The sequence below is a fragment of the Spodoptera frugiperda genome, chromosome 18 (genome assembly GCF_023101765.2).
Source record: "Spodoptera frugiperda isolate SF20-4 chromosome 18, AGI-APGP_CSIRO_Sfru_2.0, whole genome shotgun sequence".
Taxonomy (NCBI): domain Eukaryota; kingdom Metazoa; phylum Arthropoda; class Insecta; order Lepidoptera; family Noctuidae; genus Spodoptera; species Spodoptera frugiperda.
Window position 1 is genome coordinate 10,910,484 of NC_064229.1, and position 27,722 is coordinate 10,938,205.

Below are 27,722 nucleotides of genomic sequence, written 5' to 3' on the forward strand. Positions count from 1 at the left end.
TTGCAGTCGTGTATGCAACAATAGAGTAGATAGCTCAGTATTTCACAAACCAAAAGAAATGTATCCTGTTTACTAAAAATATTATGTTATCGGCTTACTCACGTAACTGTTTGACGAGGAACTCGACTAGTTTCAAGCCATGTTAGAGGTTCATATTCATGAGCAGTATTCCGAAACACACTACGCAGTGATTGTCGCGCTGCTACTGTATCTAGTTTGTATACTGGAGAAGTATGAAATTAATTTGGTGATTGATAATCAACACCTTAGCACAAAATATTCAACCTGTGATAATCAACTGCTGGACTAAGGGCTGTCCCTACATAAGGGCCTTTGCTATATCTTGACGTATGAAACGCGAGTTGAAGAACGCAGATCAAAAGCTTCAGGTTTATCAGAGAACACTATATTCCCCGGTATCTACAAGTATCATACCTATTTGCGTTCCGCAGAAAAAAATAATCTAATATGTCGTGACTACACGACTTAAGAAAACTGTCGTAAACACAGAAAATGTTTTTCACACCGCAAATGGAAAATAAAATTTAATAATAAACTTTACATTAGTATTCTTAATACTATACCACAAATTGTTTAAATTTTAGTGTCAACATTAAGTATATTAGCCCTCAAACTTGGATAATCCTCTATCTTTTTTTTAAGGGAGAAAATAATCCAATGACTTCTTTCGCCTTGGGCGAGGCGAGAGGGAGTGTCAGACTCTTACTGACTAAAAACCATCCCGTTCCTACTCCTGCTTTTCGAGCCGGAGCCCCGGTAACCCACTAGGTAGTCCGCAGCTCATAATCCTGTATCTCGGGGAGAATAAATGCTAAGGAACTTCAATCTCTAAGCGATCATAATAATTCGTGTTAGTTATTTATGTTACTGTTCTTCAAATGTTATTGCCCTTGTCTTATTGTCCTTTAAACAAACACTGATGTTTTCTTATGGCAAGTTTAGCAATCTATCTAAACATTTGTTTGAATCACATAAGTCCACCTAATATGTTATGTCCCATTGTCTGTATGTAAGAACGCTAATTGTTTCCGTTCTCACGAACAAGTAAATTACCTACAAGTTTACTGGAAAATGTATTCTGGATATAGGTACAAGTCTAATTATTTAATTAAGATACACTTAAACTGCGCAAACGCACACGGCTATTGCGCAACGTTTACAGTTCCGATTCCTGTGAAATGTGATCCATTAAGTGCGACAGGTCAGGCGCAGATTCTGTAGAATTGTCTTTTGTTTTGAAAGGGATCCAAGCGTGGAATTCCACCAAGTAATTGACCATATTAGGTATCAAAAGAAACCTTGTTACAGAGAAGTCGGATATTAAAAATATTTTACTCGAAACATTGGATCGATATTAAAACTCTCTGTCTACCAACTGATGTTGTGACTACAGGACTACCAACAGCAAAGACGTGTGAATGTCAATAGATAAACCTTAACAGACAGATAGTTAAACATTGTTCGTTTTTTAGGCGTAATTGAACCTAATCACCGACCACGTGCTACAAAGAGAACCGATCCTCACATTAAGGAACACGAGTTAACACGACAGAAGTACCTAACCGGTGAATCAGTCAATTCGAAGGATCAGAAGAAGCAAACTGAGTCACATGCCGCGCTGTCGTCTCCAGATTACAATCTATAGTGGCGACCAGCTATAATTCCTAGTTAACCGGAATGGCACGTTTTTTAGTAAGTAGCGGTAATGACCGAGATCTTGTGAGATGGTAGATATCAAGTCTCGGCCACAATGATATCACCACGGGAAATGTTAGTAAATACACGCATTTGTCAGGGGTATTGTTGATGTTCTGTAGGCTGGCTGCACGACCAGCGACTGGCCAGCTTGGACATCGCTAGTGTTAGTCTCTGTTCATTATATATCCGTAGATACGCATTGATCGCGTACCACTAAAGATCATGTAAACGGTGCGGTGATTGAGTTTTAAACGCATACTCAATAATTAAATCAATCAATCATTTCCTTTATTTTCCTGACAGAAATGAAGCGCATAAGCAAACCGTTCTGTTTAGTTTATTTTGGTTATCTACGTGAAACTGAATATAAGTATTTCTTAGACATCGCACAATGTTCCAGATCCAAGGTATGAGATAAATTGGTCATTAAACTACAAAGTCGCTCAAAGTGGTTAAAAAGGTGGCTTATCCGAGTTTGTAAGTAACCTAAAAGCGAAAAGGTGCGCGCGATTCATCTGCGGTCACAATTGGCGCATAATAGCGGCGTTCGGCGCTCAGTGCCGCGTCGCCGCCCGCATGCCCACCACGCGCCGCCTGCTCAGCGCGCGCTGGTTCGCGCGCCGCCGACAGCCTGACGAAGATGACGCCCGTCCCAGGACTCTCCCGCGCTCCGACATGGACCGGAGACCTCGAATCTCCCGCGTCCTCTCCTCCCCTGCTCGACAACAACACCAGCCGCACCCTCCGATCGACGAGGAGTCTCTCGAACGAGCCTATCCCTCCATGGGGCACCTGGAGTACGTCAACGCTGGCTCCTCGCCTCCCGCCGAGAGTGCCCCGAACATGTACGACAGCTTCGAAGAACCTCCTCTCGACCTAACTGCGCACATTTGCGGAGACTCGTTACGTCAGAGCGCGCACGAGCAGATGCGCGCCGTCGGCGGACGTCTGCGATTACTGGACGAGCTAGAGACCGGGGTCATTACCGCAGATTCCGCTGCAACTACTTTCTCGACAGCAACAGAAGCTGAGAAGAATGTATGCCTGTTCTGGGCGGCCTTCTTGAAACTTGCAAACCTACTACAGCCTCTGATTGAGGTCGGAGCCGACCCGTTGTACTTCGATGCCCTAGGACTGTCCCCGCTCCATGTAGCGGCCTTCAGTGGTTCGACGGAATGCGCTAACTACCTGCTGTCTTGTGGCTCGGACCCTAATTACATGCCGAGATGCTTCGCTCCACTCCATTGTGCCGCGTTCGGGAACTCAGTGCAAGTGGCTAATTTGCTAATCAGTCGCGGTGCATCCGTACATTGCGCTGTGAAGTACGTCAACTGTGAAGGAGGCTTGCTCCATTGTGCCGTGCGAGCTAACTCCGTGGAATGCCTTAAATTGTTTATATCCCACGGTGTCGACGTGAATCAAATCGAGCCGGGCGGCACTAACGCTATACATCTAGCCGCTGATTTAGGAATGTTCCAGTGTCTAACAATACTGCTCGAGACGCCCGGCGCAGACCCCAACGTGCGCACGCGCGTCGGTGACAGAGAGTCGACTGCTTTACATCTGGCCGCGGACGGCGGCTTCGTGGATTGTGTAGATTTGTTGTTATCTAAAGGTGCTGATGCCAGTTTAAAAAATCACAGAGGGTTTACCGCCCTCCACCTAGCTGCTCGGTCGTCGAGCTTGGAGTGCGTAGAGTCCTTACTGAGGAAAGGAAACGCTGAACCGAACGCCAACGACTTCGACATGAGGACCCCGTTACACGCCGCTATAGGCAAGTCCGATAGCGCTTGCGATATTATCGAAACTTTGATAAGTTGGGGAGCGAACGTGAATCAGAAAGATGAATACGGCTTCACGCCACTGCATCTGGCCGCGCTCGACGGGCTATCAGCGTGCGTGGAAACACTAATCTACCACGGCGCTGACGTCACGACCCGATCTAAAAAAGGAAACTCGGCGCTTAATGTAATAGCTCGGAAAACACCGGCGTCTCTAGCGATGGTAACTAGAAAATTAGACTGTGCGATTACACTACGTCACTCCCAGACGAGCAATAGAGAGGTCGAACTCGAGCTAGACTTTCGTAGCATACTGCACACCTGCTACCCGCGAGAGATTAGTTATTTGAATACTTTCGTCGATGAAGGGCAAAAAGAGGTCCTTCTCCACCCACTATGTTCCGCATTCTTACACATAAAATGGGAGAAAATACGTAAATATTACGTAGCTCGTCTGTTTCTTAGCTTCATATTTGTTCTTTGTCTGACACTGTACGTCCTGACTGCTCTGGCTCACAATTGTTACAACGGCAGTAAAGATATGGAGGAAACGATTCAAGAACAAGAATTGTGTCAAAAGCAATCCATACTCGGAGATCTGCTGCGGAAAAATCCGTTCGTAATAGAAATGCAGTGGTGGGTGCTAGCCGGTATCACAATATTTGAGATATTCAGGAAAGTTTACGGTATCGCCGGATATTCTACTGTGAAACAATATTTGATGCAATCTGAGAATATTATTGAATGGTTCGTGATTGTGAGCGTGTTTCTCATATCCTATATCTACACTAACATCACGTACACCTGGCAGAACCACGTCGGTGCCTTCGCGGTGCTCGCGGGCTGGACAAACTTAATGATGATGATAGGACAACTGCCGGTGTTCGGGACCTACGTCGCCATGTACCAAAAAGTTCAAAAGGAATTCGCTAAACTATTGATGGCCTACTCCTGTATATTAATTGGATTTACTATAAGTTTCTGTGTTATATTCCCCGATTCCTCATCATTCGCGAACCCTTTCATGGGTTTTATAACAGTCTTGACGATGATGATTGGCGAACTCAATTTAGATTTATTGCTTAACGAGCCAGATGGTAACGATCCGCCTGTCCTCTTGGAATTCTCAGCGCAAATCACTTATGTTTTATTTTTAATGTTCGTAACTGTAGTTCTTATGAACCTGCTAGTAGGTATAGCTGTTCACGATATTCAGGGGTTGAGGAAGACTGCAGGTCTCTCTAAGCTGGTCAGGCAGACAAAGCTGATATCCTACATGGAGCTGGCGTTATTTAACGGTTACCTGCCGAAATGTCTATTAAAGATCCTGCACTCGTCAGCGCTAGTATCTCCACAGGCCTACCGAGTGGTGCTGAGCGTGAAACCGTTGAACCCGAGTGAGAAGCGACTGCCGCGGGATATAATGATGGCTGCCTACGACATAGCGAAAATGAGGAAACAATATGGTCACACGATATCATCGAGCGGGTCAACGACAGGCGCGTACTCCTGCTTCAAGAAGTACGAGAACAACAATGACTCGGGCTACAGAGAGTACGGGTACTCCTCGGGGCTGGGCAGCCTCCAGGCCAGGTTGGATGAAACATCGGAGAACGTGCGCCAGTTGACTCAGGAAGTGAGAGAATTAAAGAAACTGATAAACGCCCAGCAGCTTGTGTTACAGCAAGCGTTGTCCGGCGCGATGGACCTTTGATGATATAATGGCAGCCGTTTACTTTCAATGCCACTGTACACAAGTCAATAAACTACAGTGCGTATTGTACAGCTCGCTATGACTGTCTGACTTAAATTCTTATTGAGTGGTGATATTTTTTTTCTTTTAAATTGTTTTTTTTTTCATAGAAATTCCATTAGGTACATAGGTATTATACCGTCATTCATTTTAATTAGTTTTAGTAATATAATTACGATAATATTATGAGGTTTTGTTGTTATTTTCGGTGTAATTATTATGTAGAAATAGGGGTAGGAGTCGAAGACTCCGTTCATACACAGTAGTGTGGCGCTGGAATTGATTAGGTAGGTACCATTAAGGGCTGGTCCCAAACTAAGATTTACTGTTCTAGTTGTAAAGAGGTTAGGCCTAACTATTGGGTAAGCGATATTGACGTAATGTATCTATTTATTAAACTGTAAATGAATGGAGTCTAGCTGGTATATTTTATTATTGTTTGACGTTGAACGCACTGGACACTGTGATTGTAGGTAATTTATATTATACTATAATAGATTCTATTGTGATATTAATCGTGTCAATAAAATTATTTTTCAACGTACAATGGAGTTTTTTTTTGCCATGAGATAATAACAAAGAAAACGTAGGTTACTGATTCTCATAAACTAAACATTGTAACAATATTGAATATTGCTGTAACTGTACGAAGAAAAATGTTTACAGACTCATTAATAAACACTCATTAGATACCTAGATACCTACATTACCTACTTTCAACTAATTTTAAAATATATCAATATCCATGTAAGAATTACTTATCTAATATCCAAGACATGTTTCGTTGTTTTTAAATCTACGCCCGACTGTGGGAATTTTTGAATAACTAGATAACTATTACTTAGCTAAATGAAATTGAATATCGTGAATATTAGTTGTGAGTAAAAGACAAGAGAAGTTAAAACGGCGCCATTGTCTACATTAAATTAAAACTAAACAATAAAAAAGTAGAACATAGCGATTACCTATAATTAGAACCGCGCCATTCCAAACTTGAATATTTGAATATTCCCGCCCACGTTCGCGCCGGTCACCCCATTCCACTTTCCCGCCCCATGTTTCGCGCGCAACTCGAGTGACAGCTGTGAAGGGTCGACCGAGATTCTTATTAGACGAAAATAAACATATTTTGCCTGAATTTGTGTATAAAAGCTTTAAAATACGTGGAATTATCTATCTAGTGATTTACTATAGTGGGATTATTCATATATTCACATTGAATTTCCACGTTTTAACTTGATTTCTGTATGATAATAGCAAAAATATCATAAAATAACCTCTTAATTTTCCAATGCTATGATTTTTCCTGTATGAGTTTTCATTGTCTAATTGGAATCTAGAAAAATGTGGTGAATAAACAAAAGAAAAAGTGCGTCATCGATGTCGGATGCACCGGATGCACTATCCAGACCGGACATCATAAATTATTTGACGTTAAATTAACTTGACATAACAATAACAATGTCGAATGTTGACGTAAATTACCCATGCGCGGACCGCCATAAACCGGTCGATAATCAATAGCCTGAAGAGCACAGGATATCTAGATTCAGGTCTTGTCTCTTTCGAACTACCCCTTCCTACTGCCCCTACCTACGACCCCTGCATCTCGCCGGGCTCGCCACCTTTATTGATTTGAGTGCAGTTCGGTGAGCGGGTCATTCTACCCGGTGCTCCAATGCAGGGCAGTTTCAAGATCCAGCTCATCAACATGGGAACTCGGGCGGCGGCATGTGAGTATACCTGTGTTCTAGCGCTTCAATTAAATTCAGTGAACGCCTTGCATGGAAATTAACGCGTTTGTTTTTCAGAGTTGTATGAGGGGCGTCGTTGAGTAGTGCTTTATATGTGTCCAAATGCAGGGACCACAGGATACCATGCAGTATTCGGTTTCGGATTCAGAGCTGAGCTTGAAAGGTGAGCTCGTACAAGCGAGCTAATTTTTGTGGCACTTTTTGTTCCGGCACGTTAGCTTGCCTTGTCCCTTCAACTGTTGGGGTTACCATCTGTGTCTTAAACATAGCGATTTTTTAATTATTTCTTGTGTGCACAGTCCCCACTAAAACCAGTAATTTTATTAGATAGACAAAGTATTAAAAATAAACTGTAGGATCATTACGCTAGTTAACTTTAAATATTTTTTTGCTCATACAGTTGCAGTTTGGATGTAAATATTATTTGTGTATATTATTATAGATAGAATTTCCTAACCAACTTATAACAAAAAACAATTAGAATATGTTTATTTATAGAAAAAAAAATAGAGGCAAAATTGGTAAATAAACATAGTTTGCTTGTAGGTACTTTATAACCAAGTGTAGTCTATTTTTTGGTATTTTAGGCATATTATTCTAATGTAAATATTTACCTAAATTCACACCTTTGTCCCATGGGGCTTGGCAGAAGCCACAGCTCTGTATAAAAATATTCTAAATTTTTAAAGTCAACAGCTTGTGTGCTAATCCAAATAACAATTTTACTTGCAAATGCAATTTATTCTACTTGCTAATTTAATTAATTATGCCTAAATGAATTACTGCAATAGCATTTGTTTTTTTATACAGACATTTTAATATTATAATATTTACTTTGACATTCAAAAGTGCCTTCCTGGTCTATTTGAAATAAATAATTTTGACTTTTGACTTAGACATTGACTTTATAATAAAATTCTTTAACTTTTTCATGATTGCTAACAAAAATGTTTGCAGTCATAAGGCACAAAATGCCTAGACAGTGACACAACTTAATCAGGGCTACTACAAACAATATGAACTACCTACGTAATTGTGCATGTAATTAGCATAAAAAGAAAGAATACAAAGACATAATACTTCAGGATGGTAACCCTGTTTCCCTTCTAGGTTTCTTGTGTGTATACCTATAGGTTGATTGGTGTTGGTGTCCGACCCTGCTCCGTTGTTTGCCCGACCCTAGAATGTTCTCCATACATTGTGTGTTTAGTTCTACGGAAACAAATACCCTGTTGTTGTTTCAATATGTGTTATATGTATCTCTGATTCTGTTAATTTTGTGGCCAAACTGTATCGCTAAGCATGTGTGTCTTTTTTTTAAACTGCGATTTGAGTCTCAGCCAATATTGTGTTGTATTTTAAAATTGAATAATGTAGCCAGTATAATAACAATAGTCAAATTTTATGAATTTTCTTGTGGAAAATTTATAACCAAAATTAAAGTCAGGTTTTACGCATGCGCGCAGATGATTTCCCGGCGGTTTCGCGATGTGATAATTCGCTGCAAGTTCAAGCTATCCGCGGTTTAATATTAATTTTAAAACTTTAAAAATCTAATAATACTCGTATCGTATCACATCTAAGATCATTAGGACCTCGAGATTAGCAGTTGTGATTGCCACAGCCAGACGGTTGTTATTAGCTAAACAATATCACGCTATTTTATTCTCCGAAGAGGCGCCAGTTATGTTTAATATCTACGTAGTTATGAATCTTTTCTAATCCCATGCTACTTCTGTCAATATTTAGCAATCTGTGTATCTACCTATCCCAATGAGGCACCCGGGAATCGAACCTAAACCCTTTGCTCAGCAACCATACTTGCGACCACCCGTCCAAGGCGGTATAGTAGTGCTATTAGCGAATTATAAAACCTATAAACGGCGATTTAGGTACACAACTTACAAAGATACTTAATCTAATTTGGAAAACTCAAAACCGCGTGGCTAGTCTGATGCGTTGCCGCGTTCTGCGCATGCGTGTAGGAGATCAGGCACGGCTATGCAACTTCTTGAACTTTAACTTTTTCCCGTAACTGACAAGCCGTGAAGATTTTAATAGTAAAAAAATAAAAATAAATATCGTCTCGCCTTTTATCCCCGAAAGGGTAGGCAGAGGTGCATATTACAGCACGTAATACCACTGTACAATGTACACTCACATTTCACAATTTATGTTGTGAGTCCGTAGTCCAAAACAGTCAGATGATTTTAATGCACCATATTATTTTACTAACCTCGTTAAATGTGAAGTGTGTGATGTGATGTGTAATGATTGATGTTTTGACTGCACGTTTGCTGCCGGTTGCCTCGCAACGTGTGACGGGTTCGATTCCCGCACGGATGGACTTTGTGTAGTCCACAAAATGTTGTTGTGGATCTTATTATGTGTATTAGAAATTATGTGTTTGTAAATGTACCCGCGACACAGAAAAAAATATAATGTCGGCAATGTTTATTTTAAAAATAAATAGAAATAATAAATTTGTTAATGGATCTTCAATAACTACTAACTATGTCAAAATAGGTGTCAGATATCCTAACAAAAACTTAATCAGTACTCGACATACATACTTACATAACTTTACACCTGTCTCCCATGGGGGTAGGCAGAGACAATGGACTGCCAATTGCTATGACTCTTACTCGACAGTTGTAATATTAACAATTTCAATATGAACATTAACAGCCCGCGGTAGTAGTATTTATTTATTTGACAATAAGCACACCAACAACACAGTCACCCACATATTCAATTAACATAACCAACAAAATAATGGCATTTTAGTAACCATGCAAATAACAGGTATGCATAATATTAACACATGGAAGTCAGAGACTAAATACGAAAAAAACTATTTACAATATGCCTTATAGACTTACAGGAACACCAAAATAACAAAATAATTTGAGTTACTTGTATCATACGGGTTGAACGCAGTTTAAAAGGTCTCTGTCAAACACGCTACCTTTAGTCGGCTATTAGGGCACCCGCGAGAAGAGTAGCGAATGGTAATAGTTATGGTGGTAAATGTGTTGTGTTTAAAAAATAGTGTAGTTGATTTGAATAATTATTGTAGGTATATTACCTAAATTATTAATGGCGCACTCCATGTGAACCGGATAACCAGAATCAAAGGATTTCTTTATATTTGAATGAGTTATACGTCTAGTGGATATTAACGCGAACGCGCATTATTTTTTGTATTGTGACTGATCGCCAATTTATGGGCTTTTGAAAAATTTTGTAACTTGAAGTCTGTACTTTTGCGATGCTTATTATTTGTATCAAGATTCTAATTTGGAAAAAAATGATTTTTTTTTCGAGTAGAAAATCGGAAGTGAAGTGTTCAAATCTAGTTTTGAGTAATTTCGACATAATCGTTTTTTTTTATAGTTATCAAATTATAGATTTAAAAACCCTTAATCGTTAAAAAAATAGCGTGGGACAGCCATTTTAGGAGTTAGCGTCCAAAACACACTCAAATCGCACTGCGCGCCGCATTCAATGCTATTTTTGATGTCTGTCTAATCAAGACTTCTTCTATGTTTATTTTAACATTAGCCAGTCGGTAAACATATACATATCTTACTTTTTTGAATTTACTTTGCAAGGAGATATATGGCTTTTGTGAGTTTGTATGTATGTTGTGTGTACTTACGTAGAAATATAACGTAACCTACTACTACTGAGAGGATTGTAACGTATGCGACATCGTTAGATTCGTTTTTACAGTGCGAGCAATGCTGGCTACTTTAAAAATATAAACATTCAAAATGGCTAAATTTTGACGTCATTTTGTGAGTCGAGTGAGTGAGTACCTAATCCGTGCAGCCAGGGAATGGAACAATCTGCCGGCTTCTATTTGTCCTGAGAAATATAACCCGGGTCTTTTCAGTGTCAGAGTGAATAGGAACTTTATAGGTCTGTGTGCTCCATCGTCGGCCACATCTTCGCTTCGCCGTTCTGGCAGTAAGAGGATTGGTGGCCAAACACAGACTTATCGAAGCTAAAAAAAAGTCCAAACATTTTATTTTCTGCCTTTACTATCGTGTTGGTTTTGATACCCTACAACATAGCAAATCTAGTAATACTATTTAATCAGTATGCCGATGCATATGAATACTTCTAATAGTTTAAAACGCCTTTTGTTATGCAGTCTGCTATTATGTCGGTATCATTTGCGACGGCATAGGTTGCTCAGTAAATACTGCAGGCTTGCAGTTCGTTAACTTATAAATGTTATATGACACTGTAATTCACGTCCATTCAAATACGCTACTTGGAGCACTTGTGTCAAGAATCAAGCTCTCAAGATAGTGACGTTTGTAGGTCTTAATAGTGACGAAAACCACGAACCCTATTTCCAAAGCTTTGTGTAATTTCTTCTGAAACTGAAGTAACCAAATGGCGTGACCGTTAAGGAACGGAAAATTCAATCGGGCCAAAGTCAAGGCTGCGATGCAGGCAAGTGCATAAGTCAGTCTCGTTCGCAGCAAAGTTTTAGCTGAGAATCTTAAATTTTTTACGGTTACAAGTCGTGTTAAAGTTAATATCATTATGGTGTTCGGTTTCACAAGTTTTTTTTTTTAATGAAACAAGCCGGTAAACGAGCTGACGTATCACCTGATGGTAAGCAATCGCCGCCGCCCATGGATACTTGAAACACCAGAGGCGTTACAAGTACGTTGCCGGCTTATTGGGGGTTAGGAATTTAGGAGTTGTTGTAGGATTGGGAAGATTGGGAAGGGGGGCGGGAATTGGGCCTCCGGTAACCTCACTCACACATTGAAACACAACATAACTGTTCGACTGTTTGTGTTTCTCGAACATGTTTCCTGTGCTAACGCGCAAATGACCTATCCATGTTTTAGGTTCCTGGACCATGAGTCTTAATTAAACATGAAAATAATAGAAATTGGTGGATACTTTATAATATAAGTAACCACGTGGCTTTTCGAACCACGCCCTAGGTGCGACCGCAAGGTACGCATGCGCGCAGGTGGGCTGCTAGCTGAAGCCTGGAAAATCGATAGTCATTTAATCAGCTACGTGGCGAATTTGTTTCTCTAAAAATAATAAATACAGTCCCGGAGCGACCGTTATGCTTTGCCCAGGCTGCTTTGTGCCCAGATGAAATTTCCGCCTAGTAGTCTTGTAGATTTCCTTACGACTTCAGACAATTCAGTAGAAAATAGTAAACGGCCACGTGGTATAACCGTTTTATAACCTCTAAAAGTAATTTAAGAATGGATTAGAATACGACAGATACTCATTGAACACATTAACCACATCTTAAAACGTTAAACTTTTTCTTTTACGTTTCAATATGTGCCAAATCTTTTCTTTGTTTGAGCGACCACGTGGCTCAACTGCCTTCAGGAAAATTCGAACCACGCCCGAGAGGACGCCGCGTGACACGCATGCGCGCAGGTGGGCGGCTGGTTATTTTTAGACTTTTTGGGCGGCTCAGTACCCGGGAGCCTTTATTATTACAAGTCGCGTTATTGTTTGTGTAAACGAGATAATGTTGATCACGTGATCTGACTTAGCGTTTTCTAGATATTTCGAATCTCGTTTTCGGATAAAATCGATACTTACATAGGTGACGCGTCCTTCGCAAAATTGCATAGGACGCATGCGCGCAGGTGTGTCGACCTCATAGCGAGGTCTTGTTCAGTTTAGTATCCCGGGAGCCTTGAGATAGACATGTCGTGTTCTTGTCTGTGTTATAACTCTTTTCAAAATGGCGGATGGCTGAAATAGGAACTTCCTAACAGAACGTCGCGTTTAAAAACTTCGTCTGAATCGGGCTGTGTGTGAATAATTGTGGTTAGTTTTCCTTGTCCGGTAATATATCTTCCTGGTTTGAGATATCGTGTTAAAATTTCGCCCCAACGACAAACATAACCTCTAAACATAGTGAAGGAGTCCAATCACAAAATGGCGGACAAAGTATCGTTGAATAAAACAGAGTTGTGTTTAACTTACGACTGAGTATTGTCCGAGACAATACAAGGAAACTTGGTGGTAATGTGACTTATTTTTTAAATAGGGGAAAATCATCCAATGACTTATCCCGCCTTGGGCGAGGTGAGAAGGAGTGTCAGAGTCGTACTGACTAAAAACCACTCCATTCCTACTCCTGCCCTTCGAGCTGGAACCCCGGTAACCCGCTAGGTAGTCCGCTGCTCAGGATCAGGCATCAGCCCTACTGGGCTCCATCTTTGGTGGTCTGATGGCTCTTTGAGGCGCGTCGCGTTCCGCGCACGCGTCACACGCACGGGTTTGGTTCTGGACTCTGGTCGGGCGGCGAGCTTTCCTTTACCTTTGCTCGCCGTCTGCTGACCCGCACTTTTTTTTTGAGTGGGGAAAATCATCCAATGACTTCTTCCGCCTCGAGCGAGGCGAGAGGGAGTGTCAGACTCTTACTGACTAAAAACCACCCCGTTCCTACTCCTGCTTGTCGAGCCGAAGCCCCGGTAAACCCGCTAGGTAGTCCGCAGCTCCGGATTAGGCCCTACTGGGCCCCATCTGTGGTGGTCTGATGGCTCATTGAGGCGCGCGCAGAATGCGACGCGCCGCACGCACGGGTCTGGTTCTGTTCGGGCGGCCAACTACCCTTGCTCACCGTCCGCAGACCCGCACTTACGGTGGCCGGAGATCGTCCCACGATTCCCGACGCCAGGAGTGTCTCTCCCCGCCTCCTCCTTAGCTAGCATGACTGCTTCGCAGAAGGAAGAGACGGCATCCCAGTCCCCTGCTGACCCGCACTTACGGTGGCCAGAGATCGTCGCGCTATGGTAATGTGACTTGAGAAACATTTTCCAATATTAGGAGATGTATGTAGCTGGACAATGGCGAATAGACAAGCCACGTGGCGTAACGGTTCTCTGCAAAAATCGATACGGTACCGACGCGGCGTCCTTTGCAAAGCTGCATTGCACGCATGCGCGGAGTTGGCCTCGTAACAAAGAATTACTCGATTCAGTCCCGGTACATAAGTCAGTTACAATTTGCGTTTATGTTTTACCTAGTAACAAGTATTTTCAAGGCAGTATATCGAAAATCGGTTAAAAATCACGTGCCATAACCGTTTTCTAAAAATAAAATCGACTCTCATCTAAGTTGACATGACGCGACACCGCACTGTAGGGGGCGCGAGTGTGCGCGGCCATATTAGATTCGTACAGCTTATATTATATTAGATGGCTGTTCTGCTGACGGGAGTCTTTACCATTTAATAGTTGTGTAATTATGTTATGTCATACATCACGACTTGCAAAATGGTGAGCGTATTAAATAGAAAAAAAGCCATCGATCACGTGGTTTGCCCTATTATAGAACAATGTAACCACAAACTCCGTAAATGTGGTCCCATGCGATATAACAAAATATTCCAGTTTTAAATTATTTATCGAGTAAATAGTTAGGTTTCCTAAAAAAATATACAAGTCGGACACGTCCTTCACAAAGCTGCATAGGACGCATGCGTATAGGTGACCTGTTGAGGTTGATGACCACGTAGCAAATTCTTGTAAATTAGTGTTCTAGAAGCCTGTAATATTTATAAATCGTGTGTTACCGTGTGTCCTACGAAAGAAAGAAGACTTTTTGGTGGAAAGTTTGAATAGAAAAAGGAACTTCTAAATTGTCAATACGATAGCCACGCGGCGTAACGGTTCTTATTTTTAGAAAAATCAATACACTCGTCTTGCCCATGGTAACTCACTATCGGCCTTTTAGCAAAGTCGTCTTCGGTAACCTGATTTTTGGGAGCTTAATGTTTCAAGTCGCGAAATGAAATTCTTTGCTTTATACTGTTTAACTTGCAAATTAATCCATTTTCCTGCCTTTCATTGTTAAATGACCAATAGTTAAGATGCCACGTGGCGTAACCGTTTTGGCCATTAATCGATACTCGTCCGCGGCGTCCTTTACAAAGATGCATAACACGCATGCGCGCAGGTGAGCTGTCGACAGTGTCGACCTCTATGTACGCTCTTGTTGTAAAGCTCAGTATCCCGAGTCCTGTGCCGTTACAAGTCGTGTTCGTTTATTATCTATCTTAGAAAATCCGTGCCAAAGTCGATCCCATATAATACGTGTGTGCGATTGTGTTTTCTCAACTTTGCTCGCCATTGTGATAAACAGTCAACCGTTTATTACAACTCAAATTTATTAGGCCCGAAAATTATTAAACCGTCGCGTCGTCCGCCATTTTGTAGAAAATTCTAGTCGTCTCTCACCCTTCACCCTTCACCTCTCACCCCTCACCCCTCACCTCTACGCATGCGCGTAGGTAAGCAGGTGAGGCGTCGGCCATTTTGAAAAGCCTCGTTCGGCTCATTACCGTGCGGGCGCTCAAGCTAGCGAGTCGTGTGAACCGTGTCTCCCAGTGCTACCAATACGGGGCGTCCAACATTTGCAGTTTTGGCTGAGATTTCAATAGGTATCTACTAACACAATTTAATTGCTTCAATTGTATTTAAATGTGGGTATTATTTGTATGCAGTTTGACCATATGCTTAGTTTATCAGAATCAGGCTCCCTGTTTGTGTGGCTCACCTTTCTAAAATGTTGGCTAAACCAGTATATCTGTCCGTACCATCCCGCTGCTTATCCTGGTGTGGGGTTGTCCTGGGAAACTTGGTCTATCATTTCTCCTTCTTATCTATATCTGCTATTCCTGTCTTATATGTTTGTCTGTCTATGTATATGTACTTGATATTCTTATTTTATACAAAAATATATTATGTGCCTAATAACAAACAAGACATAAGGTTTAAAATTGTTATGTATTTTTTATGATCTTTTGGAATATGTAATATTTTATAATATCTATCGTAATTGTCAAATTATAACATAAAACAGTAAAATATTGTAAACTTTCCGTCCAAAACGCAAATCTGCTCAAAATGACATTGTCTTCATGACTTGGCCGCCCTCTACAATATGTGTGTGCTTAACTGTGTATGTATGTCTGCGGCACAATGGGTAACATTGCCTAAGCAAGTCTTTTCTATATACCTTTATTAAATAAGAGACTCATTGCACTTAGGATTTTCTCATTCTTCTGGCTAAGGAAAGAGAACTCCTTTGTTCTGTCTCTTGCTTACAGTATGTTACTCATAGTGCCTATTTCTATCTGTCTGTCTATGTATGTAGATTTGGTATCGAAAATATTAGTTCTGTGTTTGTCTTAGTCTTAAGTAATTAGAAGTTGGAAATGTAGTCAATGTATTGTAGTTAATTGTCTTCTTGTGAACTTGCATGATGTATCTTTGTTTAGCAAATAAACTGTCGTAAAGTATCTATTCTGCTTTTTTATTTGTACCTTTACTTTCAAAATTGTTTGTTTCATTGGTTTGGTAAGACCTTCTGTAGACTATTGACTCTCTGAATTGGAATAACTATCTGCTGAATCCCTTTGTCTATCTTCAAACTGTCCCATTACTGTTTAAATGTGTCCGAAGTCATTTTAAGATCCCTCAAACAATATAATTCATATCTATTTCGTGTTCAGTAAGCACTTTAAAACGAAAGTCTTCGAAATCCCATCTCCGAAGCTAGGGTTTTCCATAGGATTTTCCATGGAAATCTATTAATAGTGCAAGACCGCGTGGTTGGCACCACCGCGGGACGCATGCGCGAGTTCCCGCTGCACCGCGACCGCGCCCCTCAAGAGCGGAGGGTCGCTCGATCGATTGGCTTTCTGCACATGCGTCCCGCGGTCGAAAAATCGGTGCCACAGCGCCGTGGCCCCGCCCACGTCGCGAGCCTCGCGCTTGCGTCCCGCGACCCTCAATAAATGTGCCACAGTTACTTATTAGTTCTATATATGCAAGTAGCATATAGAACTACCTAGTGCTTTGTCTTGAAGAGTTACAGTTAGTAACGAGTGAGTTTAGGTAACTTCATATAGTTTCCTGACTTTGTCTTCGTATTCTTAGGTACTTGACGGATACGACGTATGACTTTGACTTCTCCTATACCGCGTGATGTTTGAAAATAACGGCTTCGAATACTTGACGCGTTTATAAGATACTTAGATCAGAATGCTAGGTTCTTATTCTGACTCAGTTAGTTCAAAGAAGAATCTTCACATTTCGTCAGTTATGTTATATGACCCTGACTTAAGATTGAGCCTATTCTTGTTTATCGGAATATTGAATCTTATTTAGAATTTTAGCTATCAAAACGTCCGATAACTTTTCTTTCATTAATCAGTCCCTCTTAAGATAACTAGAAAAACATTACAGTAACTTTAGTCTGTTTATTATTTGTGGATACCTTCTTATAATGATAAAATATTTTTATTATTTTCGGAACGTAATTGATAGGTTTGTTTACGAGTAACAAGACGCGTGGGTTAAACACGTGTAAGTACATAGGGACGCGGCGCGACGAAACAAGATGTCGTCCGCAATACAAAGGCAGGGGCCGCGGGTAGGGGATCATGAAGCCTGATTCTATTCAAAACACAAAATAACTTACCTTTAATTAAACTTCAAAGATTAAAAAGAATTTCTTTTACTTATTATACTTAATATTTCAAAAAACCAATCTTATGAAACCTTGTCAATACCTCAGATAAAATTATATTAATATAAAGAGGGCGATTTAACAGTCGCCAAATTAATACGCAGAAAAGGGAACGTTCTCAATAGCCAAGGACAAGTCTATGAACTTACGTTCTTTTGACATTGCTTGTTTGTATTATTACGTATTACGTCTAGTTAACCTTAATTGGGTTACAAAAACGAACTAATAAAACTATTATCTGTCTAGATACGATTTACGGTAGTTGTTAGGAATTATCTCTTTAAATGAGGGTATACGTACAAATTGTAGGATGCATTGTTACATGACGGACGCGGTAAGGCTACGCTCGGGGCAGATGAGAGCTCAGTCGGCAGCCGAGGGTTGTAGAAAGTGCGCGCTTGTCCCGAGTGCGTGCGGTTGCGTCTTGTTAGTGTCCAGTGCAATATAAATTGAATCGTAATCAGTTGTGATTGGAACCTATAACATTGGTTTAAAGGGGTTCGGAATATTGAAATACGAGTAATTTATTTTGGGCGATTTATGAATAGTTTGTGATCGGTTCACCATTCAGCGCTACAAAGAATTGAGAGTTTAGGTTAGTTCACGTGCTAAGTAAGTACTAGATGTATATTTACTTGACGATTAGTTAAAATTTTAACTATTGCATCGTGACCTGGTTTCTTCACTTATTATTACTTATATTCGCCTTATTGACAATGATACCCTGCAGTTAACCCTATGAAAGTACATAAGGTATATAATCAAAATCTGCCCTTATGTATACATATATGCAAATTGAATGCAGTGGACTGAACATTAATCCGATGGACAAAGGGTCCTTTGACCGTTGCAGTTGCGAGGGGTCTTTTATGAAAGCCTTTGAAAATTAAACCCCCTCGGGGCTTGATTGAAACTGGAACCCGTCCAGTAAGCTGATTGATTAAAATCCCGAAAGTGCATTGCGAATTTGAATAATGCCTAGGGTGCTTAACAAAACTTTTGAATACTATCACGATTATATTTTTGCAAAGGGGTGCCAGTAATTATCTACTCGAAGATTGTTTTTTACAGTTAGGTATGTTTTTAACTAACGGACATTTAAACAGTAATGGAAGATAGAATCACCTAAAATATCATTTCTCTTTTAAAACCCTGAACTTCTTAGCTAGTAGTAATTGTTGGCATCTTGTGGATACGTCTATAGACGGTTGTGGTGTACAGTTACAGCAAAAATCCGCAGCCTGTACGACGCCCAGCTGCGGCTGCAACACAACATACAGCCGTTGCCCCTCGGCACTGACATTGCCAACACCGTCAAGTACTTCTCGCAGACCTTACTCAGTAAGTATTCCTTTTTGTACAGGTTTCACAAATTGAAGGTTATTTTGCTCCTAGCCTCATTGGTATCTTATCGGCTTCGATTGCCAAGTAGTTTTAATACAGTGACCAGCACATGAGACTTAGCAGTAAAGTGGTACTTACATTTGTTCTGGGATTCAAAAAACACCTAGTTACTTTTTTTAAGTGGGGAAAATCATCCAATTACTTCTCCCGCCGAGGTGAGAGGGAGTGTCAGACTCTTACTGACTAAATGAGCTATTTAGGTACTTGATAATATTTTTGGGTTTTGATTAGGATTTATGGGATATCTTCCTTTTTTCCTCTAGGCGTCCTCAAAGATGTACCCCGCTCTCCACTGGAGATGCTGCGAGATGCAGACAATGACGGTGAGAGGATGGGCCTGTACCCCAACCTGGACTACAAGAGCTTGTTCAACGCGCTCTCGGGGCTCGTCGACTCGACGCCGCATCTGCAGTATGGGACGCTGCGTTAGTATCATCACTGGTCTTTAGTTGCCAATTTATTAGGACTTTTAGGATAAGACGGCATTTTACCAGCGCAGTTTTCAATTGCTGGTGGCGAGGCTGTGTAGCAGTGGCTGCTGCTTATAAGATCCCTTCTCTGGCGAAAAAGCAATCTATTTGTATGATCAACAATGTGTGTTTGCAGCAATGACACGACACCTAACCCTAACATACCTATAGAATAATATATTTTTTCTAAAATAACATTGCATATAGCATTCAACAACTTTTGGATATTCGGGTTCGAGTCCTGCTTGTCCTTGTATTTCACAGTACTTTGTATTTTGTACCACATGTATCTACCATTATTGTTGTTTATCAGTTTATACGGTAAGTTTTCCACTTCCAGCATTCGGGCAAGCCATCCTACAATGTCTGGGCTGCCTGCTGCCCTTCCTGGAGTACGACATGATAGACAACCTTCCGTTCCTGGTGGCCTACTGCGTCGCCATGTTCCCCGTGGCGCTGCACCAGGAGATCTTGCATCTGCTGTCTTATTACATCCTGCCGTTTACCATCAGTAAGTATTTGTATTACGATTTTCTGTATTTAAGATGAGGTGATTTTATCTTGTGTTCATTTGTTTCCTATTAGGAGAATGTTGGTCACTAATCGACGTCTAATTGTGGTTCGAGACCAGCTAGACTATATCCGCCATGTCATTGGTTATGCGAATGATCTCGACCAATAACGGGCGAGAATGCAATCAAGCTCACTTCGAATGTTTCGAATTGACAATTACAGGATAGCCTAACTGACTTCTTACAAGAAAATTCACATTTAAAGTAGATGACAATTTTGTAATAGCGTTACATAAAATTATTGTTACTTGCAGCTCGCAAGTATGCAGGGATGGAGGAAGAGAGCCAGGCGTCTCAATCCGTGGCTGCCATCATCATGATGGTATTCCAGCACTCCAATAATCCAGGTTAGTAACTTGCTGAGTAAAACTTTTCGGGTAAAGTCAATGTAAAAACGCACAAATACAACGGTGTTACAAGGTCTTGACGGGGGGTATTTCTACCTATTCTCTTTGTTTTAGTAAATGATAAATTCTCTTTATTTTCGGAAATTAGTTACAAGATAAAACTTTTACAAGTCAATCTCTAAAATAACTAGATGAGGTTGGCATTTCCTGAAACGAAAAATAGAAATGCCGAAACCAACTCAGAGGTAAAATAGTATTTTTAAAAGTCCAATAGTATTGATTAGGCAAAATTCTCTCATAAAATTTTCCTGCAATGTCAAAATTAACAGAAACGGCACGTTTGCTACTTGCGTTAAAATTTCTCCAAAATATATTGTTCGGAAACGTCTGAACGAACATAAAACCTTATGTATAAATACTTTTTGTTTGCTGGCTGGCGACGGAAAAAGTGACGGCATCAAAGGGAAGATCGCGACTCGCCACTTTCGCCCGAGCAGCTGTATAAGCATCACATGTACGCGTCGCGCGCATAAAAATTATTCTTTTGTTTTCTTTTCCTCATATTTTTCTCATATATTTTTATAATCCGTTGTATAAATATACCAGTACCTATTATACAGCCCAAGTATTTCTTTTCTTAACATATATATTGAAAGTACTGAAATTCTTAGTATGAAAATCAACAGTGTAGCCATGTTTAGCAAAACAAAATGGCGGCACAGACGCTTTCAAACATGGAACATGAACACAAGAGGTCGCTACTTACACGTGGACGACGCTTAAAACAGTTTGACAGGACGCGGTGAGCATCAGAGATGGCGCCACTAGTGGTACACTGCCGCACTGCGGCAGTTGTTCGCTAGTGGCGACATCTAGCGGTGACAGACGCGATTCGAAAAATGATTTATGAGTTCGTTCACCCCGCCAGGACTTAAATGGTTTATTGCATTGTAGTTCTAGTATACTGGTGTCGCGAGTGTCTAGTTTATTTTTATTAGTTTCAAATCCTGTCTGACCTAGTATACTGTAATAGTTTGGATTATTTTATTAGTGGTCGTAGGTAGGTGTTTTGGAAATGATTGATAGGACTTGGTGTTTGATAATGTGTGGGTGGGTAACATCTTAATTTATTTTGACTTTTAAATATTTTAGTTTGTCACTTTTTTTAAAGTAGGTACTTAACTAGTTATATTTAATATTTCATGTACAATTTCTTTTACTTTCTTTTGTTTCATGAATTTATTTACTAAATGTAACATGTTTGTTATTATGTTATGTTACATTACATTTTATGGTTTTGTTAATTCCGCGTTTCGTTTTCGTAACCGATCATCTCATTCGCAAACACTTTATGGATGACAGATGACAATCGCTTACATTACAAACAAATGCCATCCATGTCTAGTTAGTACTTAGCTGATCAGAATAATAGTTATATCGTTCACCAGTTATGCAACCTACTAAAAATGGAACAACTGGCAATCAACGGTGGCAATCAAATATTCGACAAAGAAGACATGTAACTTCTCTTTTTTCGAGCAGACGGATCACCTGATGGTAAGCAATCGCCGCCGCCCATGGACACTTGAAACACCACTGATGCGTTACATAAGTGTGTTGCAGGCCTTTTGGGGGTTAGGAATTTAAGGGTTGTTGGGAATTGGTAAGATTGGGAAGATGGGTAATTGGGCCTCCGGTAACCTCACTCACACAACGTAAGCGTTGTTTCACGTCGGTTTTCTGTGAGGCCAGGTTATTACTCCGGTCGAGCCGGCCCATTCGTGCCGAAGCATGGCTCTCCCGCACTATAAATGAAGAGTCCTGGTACCACCATTCCAGCGCACCACTGCCAGCTGCTGGAGTGCCTGATGTCGATGAAGCAGTGGGTGGTGAAGGACATCCTGTGCGTCATCGCCTACGGCACGTGGGGCGCGCGCCTCTCCGCCGCCAAGCTGCTGTTCTACTACTGGCCGCCCTTCGACGCCAAGCTCTTCGATCGGAAGGGACTGCTCTGCAAGTTTTCTAGTTAGTATCGTTGTTTACTTCATATTTGGTTTTTTATGGAATATAGAGCAAACGAACAGACGGGTCATCTGATGGTAAGCGATCAGCACCGCCTGTGGACACCAACAAAGCCAGAGGAGGTTAATTTAAAAAAGAGTTTGTACACAGTTGTGGCCTACCAATCATCTATAGGTGTAGGTCGATGGCGAAAAGATGCGGCGAGTATCGGACCAAACAGTTCCTCAGAGCTCTCCTAGTGGTATAGGCGATAGAGAATGCACAACGAAAGAGGAAGTAGGTAAAGATGCTCATATTGGCATATTTATTATGTAACACATACTTTTCATCGGTTATGATATGAGTCTCGTATAACAGGGGTTTAGCCTATTGTCATATACGTACATATCGACACGCTTACATCCTATTAGAGTACACAGAGACAATGAGAATGCCAACTGATATGAATCTGGTATTCCCCTTTAGTTTCATCTACATTCCACCGGGTATCGAGTCGGAAACTTTGTGACTTGCGACTATTTGATCAATGAAACGTCAAAACCAGCTCATGACAGTGCACTACAGGATTATGACCTCCTCTCAACAAGAAGACTTTGTTATAATCTATACCCTTCTCAATCAGGTTCATATAAGTCCGCTAATCATAACCCATGTACAATGACCGTTTTGGTGTCTCCCAATACAGGCTGTCTATTCTTAACGGGAGTTTCCAATCAATCACAATCTTTTTTGTACAACCCTTTATGAACTAATAAATATATTTAATTTTCAATTACCGTGGTCCACAGACGACCTGGTCCCGTTCCTGTGCCAGCGCGACATGTGCCCCAACGCGGGCAGCGCGGAGGCCGCCAAGGTCTGCTACGACCACTGCATCAGCGTCACCTTCGCCTCCGACAGTCCGCCGCCACTCTACCTGTGTATCGAGTGCGCTAATGAAATACATCGGTATGTAGTCTTTGTCATCATTATAACTCTAAATGTTTTTAAAAGATCACATCGAAGCAATCAACGTCGGTCATAGACATTTGCAACACCAGAGCGATAAGTAGCGTTGCCAGCCTTTTGGGGATCGGGAATGAAGGATGGGAAAGGATTTAATCGGTGTTATATTAATCACCCGTTATAATCTACTGCTGTTACTCAGGGAAAGGTAAAAGGATCTAATGTTACTTTAATCGTCCTGGAGTAGAATCCAAGACCTTTGGTTTGGTAGTCGCGCTAGCTCTTGACTAATGGGGTAATCTTAACAATAAGAGGAATAAAAATATCGACATCTGAAGTTATTTCAAGTACAATTTACACTAACAACAAACAATTACTCAATTGTAACTGGAATTATCTCATTTCAGGGAACATCCTAACCAGCGGTTCTTCGACATCCTACATCCTCAACAACAAGTGTCGATGGTCTGCGAGAATAAGGTAATTGTCAACTAAATATTATTGTCCTTTTTGTTTTCAAATTCGTTTGAATATTATAGTTTGTTTTGTCTTACAATTTCAGAACTGTCGCTCGACCGATAAGGCTGCGCTTCGGCATCTGTTTGTGGACCCGATATATTCCATCTGTTTCTCCAACGAGTGCGCCAGTTATAATGGAAACCATCCTATCAGGTGAGAAGATTACTTCATAATATGAGTAGGTATGTATGTTGTAGAAACGATTACCATATAAGTCGGGCAGTACTTGGAAAACAGAGGAAATTGGTCGTGAAAATAATCTTCCTATGGGCTACAATCTTCTAAGACCAGACAACAGCTGTCACGAGCCGATGAAGTTGTTGAGAAATATGTGGCTTATAGTATCCGAATTTTAGTTTCGATGTCTAGTTTGATCGGAATGGTAGAGTTCACAGAAAAAAATACAGAACCTAATGCTGTCCCCATATATCGCAGATACTGCCAGCAGTGCCACGGTAACCGCCACAACAGTAGACGCGGCGGGGACCACGTCGTCCACACGCGCCTGCCGCTGGCCTGGCAGATGGACAGCGACATGCAGACCAACCTCGTCGAGGCCATCATCAGGTAACACTTCCTACAGTATGTTGGACCTACAACAGTAGACGCGGCGGGGACCACGTCGTCCACACGCGCCTGCCGCTGGCCTGGCAGATGGACAGCGACATGCAGACCAGGACCTCGTCGAAGCCATCATCAGGTTACCCGTCCTAGGCATTTTGTTGGACCTACAACATTAGACGCGGCTTTGGGACTACGTCGTTTACACGCGCCTGCCGCTATATGGCAGATGGACAGCGACATGCAGACCAACCTAGTCGAGGCCATCATCAGGTAACACTTCCTACAGTATGTTGGACCTACAACAGTAGACGCGGCGGGGACCACGTCGTAGAGCCACACGCGCCTGCCGCTGGCCTGGCAGATGGACAGCGACATGCAGACCAACCTCGTCGAGGCCATCATCAGGTAACACTTCCTACAGTATGTTGGACCTACAACAGTAGACGCGGCGGGGACCACGTCGTCCACACGCGCCTGCCGCTGGCCTGGCAGATGGACAGCGACATGCAGACCAACCTCGTCGAGGCCATCATCAGGTAACACTTCCTACAGTATGTTGGACCTACAACAGTAGACGCGGCGGGGACCACGTCGTCCACACGCGCCTGCCGCTGGCCTGGCAGATGGACAGCGACATGCAGACCAACCTCGTCGAGGCCATCATCAGGTAACACTTCCTACAGTATGTTGGACCTACAACAGTAGACGCGGCGGGGACCACGTCGTCCACACGCGCCTGCCGCTGGCCTGGCAGATGGACAGCGACATGCAGACCAACCTCGTCGAGGCCATCATCAGGTAACACTTCCTACAGTATGTTGGACCTACAACAGTAGACGCGGCGGGGACCACGTCGTCCACACGCGCCTGCCGCTGGCCTGGCAGATGGACAGCGACATGCAGACCAACCTCGTCGAGGCCATCATCAGGTAACACTTCCTACAGTATGTTGGACCTACAACAGTAGACGCGGCGGGGACCACGTCGTCCACACGCGCCTGCCGCTGGCCTGGCAGATGGACAGCGACATGCAGACCAACCTCGTCGAGGCCATCATCAGGTAACACTTCCTACAGTATGTTGGACCTACAACAGTAGACGCGGCGGGGACCACGTCGTCCACACGCGCCTGCCGCTGGCCTGGCAGATGGACAGCGACATGCAGACCAACCTCGTCGAGGCCATCATCAGGTAACACTTCCTACAGTATGTTGGACCTACAACAGTAGACGCGGCGGGGACCACGTCGTCCACACGCGCCTGCCGCTGGCCTGGCAGATGGACAGCGACATGCAGACCAACCTCGTCGAGGCCATCATCAGGTAACACTTCCTACAGTATGTTGGACCTACAACAGTAGACGCGGCGGGGACCACGTCGTCCACACGCGCCTGCCGCTGGCCTGGCAGATGGACAGCGACATGCAGACCAACCTCGTCGAGGCCATCATCAGGTAACACTTCCTACAGTATGTTGGACCTACAACAGTAGACGCGGCGGGGACCACGTCGTCCACACGCGCCTGCCGCTGGCCTGGCAGATGGACAGCGACATGCAGACCAACCTCGTCGAGGCCATCATCAGGTAACACTTCCTACAGTATGTTGGACCTACAACAGTAGACGCGGCGGGGACCACGTCGTCCACACGCGCCTGCCGCTGGCCTGGCAGATGGACAGCGACATGCAGACCAACCTCGTCGAGGCCATCATCAGGTAACACTTCTTATAATGTGTTGAACCTAGGTACCTATGGCCTAAAACCACGATCAACCGCCTATGAACGACAAGGAACTAAATGTGAACCCTTAATCAAGCCTGGAGCTTATAGCACTTCTCCATCTTTAACAACAGACCTGAATTCGGTAGTGGATGTATATCGACTAAGATCGCCACCACATTTATGTTAAAATCTGTAAAGAAATATGTGCAAAATTTTACGAAAACTTATTGAAACCACCTGATCAGCAGTGTAAATTAATAAAACTGGTGTATTTTCAGCCTACTGAAAGAAGCCAAGCCAATCAACATGGAGGACCCTGACAGTTCCACCGAGCAGTTGAAGCCTCCGCTTAGCGTTGACTTGCCTGATCCCATCTCCGTTGAAGATCGACAGCTGCTTGGCAGGTATTATATTTTTAAATTTAGTCATTAGCAACACTTTTGTTTTAAGATTTCGATCGTAATGTTTTGACGCATTTGATGCTGTAGTTGGCTTCTTAAACAATAATGGACCCAAGACACACCCTTGTGGAACACCCTTCTTTATTAATTCTAAATGAAAGAAAAATGAAGTCGCAGTTTGTTTTTAGGTTCTGTTTTCTTAAGCATTGATCTATTTGTAACTTTTTAGTTTAAAGCCATTATTGTCATCCCTTAGTTTCAACTATGACTGTATATTGATGAACTGATAAGTCAAACGCTTTACTCATATCTAAGATACATTTAGACTTTTCTTATCCCTTTGTTTTACTGATTAGTTTGTGATTTCTTCTTTTAGATATGGAGTATGGCTGATGGTGGGTTTGTGTACTCCAAACCCTGACACTCCCGATGAGATCCTGGGACGTCTGCTGTCTGTTCTGTTCCACTGGTTCCACGTCACTTCCTTCTCTTATACAGGTTGGTACAATTTTGTGTCTGGATTTTGTTTTAGACAACTTGCGTGATTCTTGTGAGTTGTTTAGTTGATTGTTGTGGCCACTACAAGAGTTTTACTTCCAGGCGAGACGGCGAGTACGGTGGAGAAGCTGAAGATAGAGCACGTGTGTGGATGGGTGCGCAGTATCGCGGAGTCCCACCGCGGGGTCCTGGTCGCATGTCTCCTGCCGCACCCGCCGCACTACACGCGCCAGGCGGGCCACTGGGACAACCTCGCCTCCAAGACGCACCATCTCAAGGACGGACTCAACAGGTCACTGTCATTATTACTGTCATTATTACTGTCTCCTGCCGCACCCGCCGCACTACACGCGCCAGGCGGGCCACTGGGACAACCTCGCCTCCAAGACGCACCATCTCAAGGACGGACTCAACAGGTCACTGTCATTATTACTGTCATTATTACTGTCTCCTGCCGCACCCGCCGCACTACACGCGCCAGGCGGGCCACTGGGACAACCTCGCCTCCAAGACGCACCATCTCAAGGACGGACTCAACAGGTCACTGTCATTATTACTGTCATTATTACTGTCTCCTGCCGCACCCGCCGCACTACACGCGCCAGGCGGGCCACTGGGACAACCTCGCCTCCAAGACGCACCATCTCAAGGACGGACTCAACAGGTCACTGTCATTATTACTGTCATTATTACTGTCTCCTGCCGC

At 42.4% G+C, this 27,722-nt stretch overlaps 2 protein-coding genes across 15 annotated transcripts in view; both read left to right on the forward strand.

Moving 5' to 3' along the window:
• The first annotated feature begins 2,245 nt into the window (after positions 1-2,245).
• LOC118278085 (transient receptor potential channel pyrexia) lies at positions 2,246-5,800 on the forward strand. Its single transcript, XM_035597153.2, has one exon. The coding sequence runs from the start codon at positions 2,296-2,298 to the stop codon at positions 5,212-5,214; it is 2,919 nt and encodes a 972-aa protein (XP_035453046.1). The 5' UTR covers positions 2,246-2,295; the 3' UTR covers positions 5,215-5,800.
• A 549-nt stretch (positions 5,801-6,349) lies between these two features.
• Positions 6,350-27,722, forward strand: part of LOC118278074 (protein unc-79 homolog) — a 64,940-nt gene continuing 43,567 nt past the window's right edge. For 2 of the 14 annotated variants that reach the window (XM_050700161.1, XM_050700176.1), the window contains exons 1-14: positions 6,350-6,986; positions 7,065-7,170; positions 18,774-18,893; positions 19,220-19,381; positions 19,767-19,937; positions 20,253-20,345; positions 22,185-22,370; positions 23,156-23,315; positions 23,720-23,792; positions 23,875-23,984; positions 24,267-24,398; positions 26,396-26,521; positions 26,895-27,016; positions 27,119-27,308. In XM_050700161.1, the coding sequence (XP_050556118.1) occupies positions 7,110-7,170; positions 18,774-18,893; positions 19,220-19,381; positions 19,767-19,937; positions 20,253-20,345; positions 22,185-22,370; positions 23,156-23,315; positions 23,720-23,792; positions 23,875-23,984; positions 24,267-24,398; positions 26,396-26,521; positions 26,895-27,016; positions 27,119-27,308 (1,706 nt within the window). In that variant the 5' untranslated portion in view covers positions 6,350-6,986; positions 7,065-7,109. The other 12 variants (XM_050700162.1, XM_050700175.1, XM_050700169.1 and 9 more) reach the window with 12 other exon arrangements.

Excerpts from the sequence above, each read along its gene's own strand:
- LOC118278085 (XM_035597153.2), top strand. The coding sequence starts at position 2,296 with ATGCCCACCACGCGCCGCCTGCTCAGCGCGCGCTGGTTCGCGCGCCGC.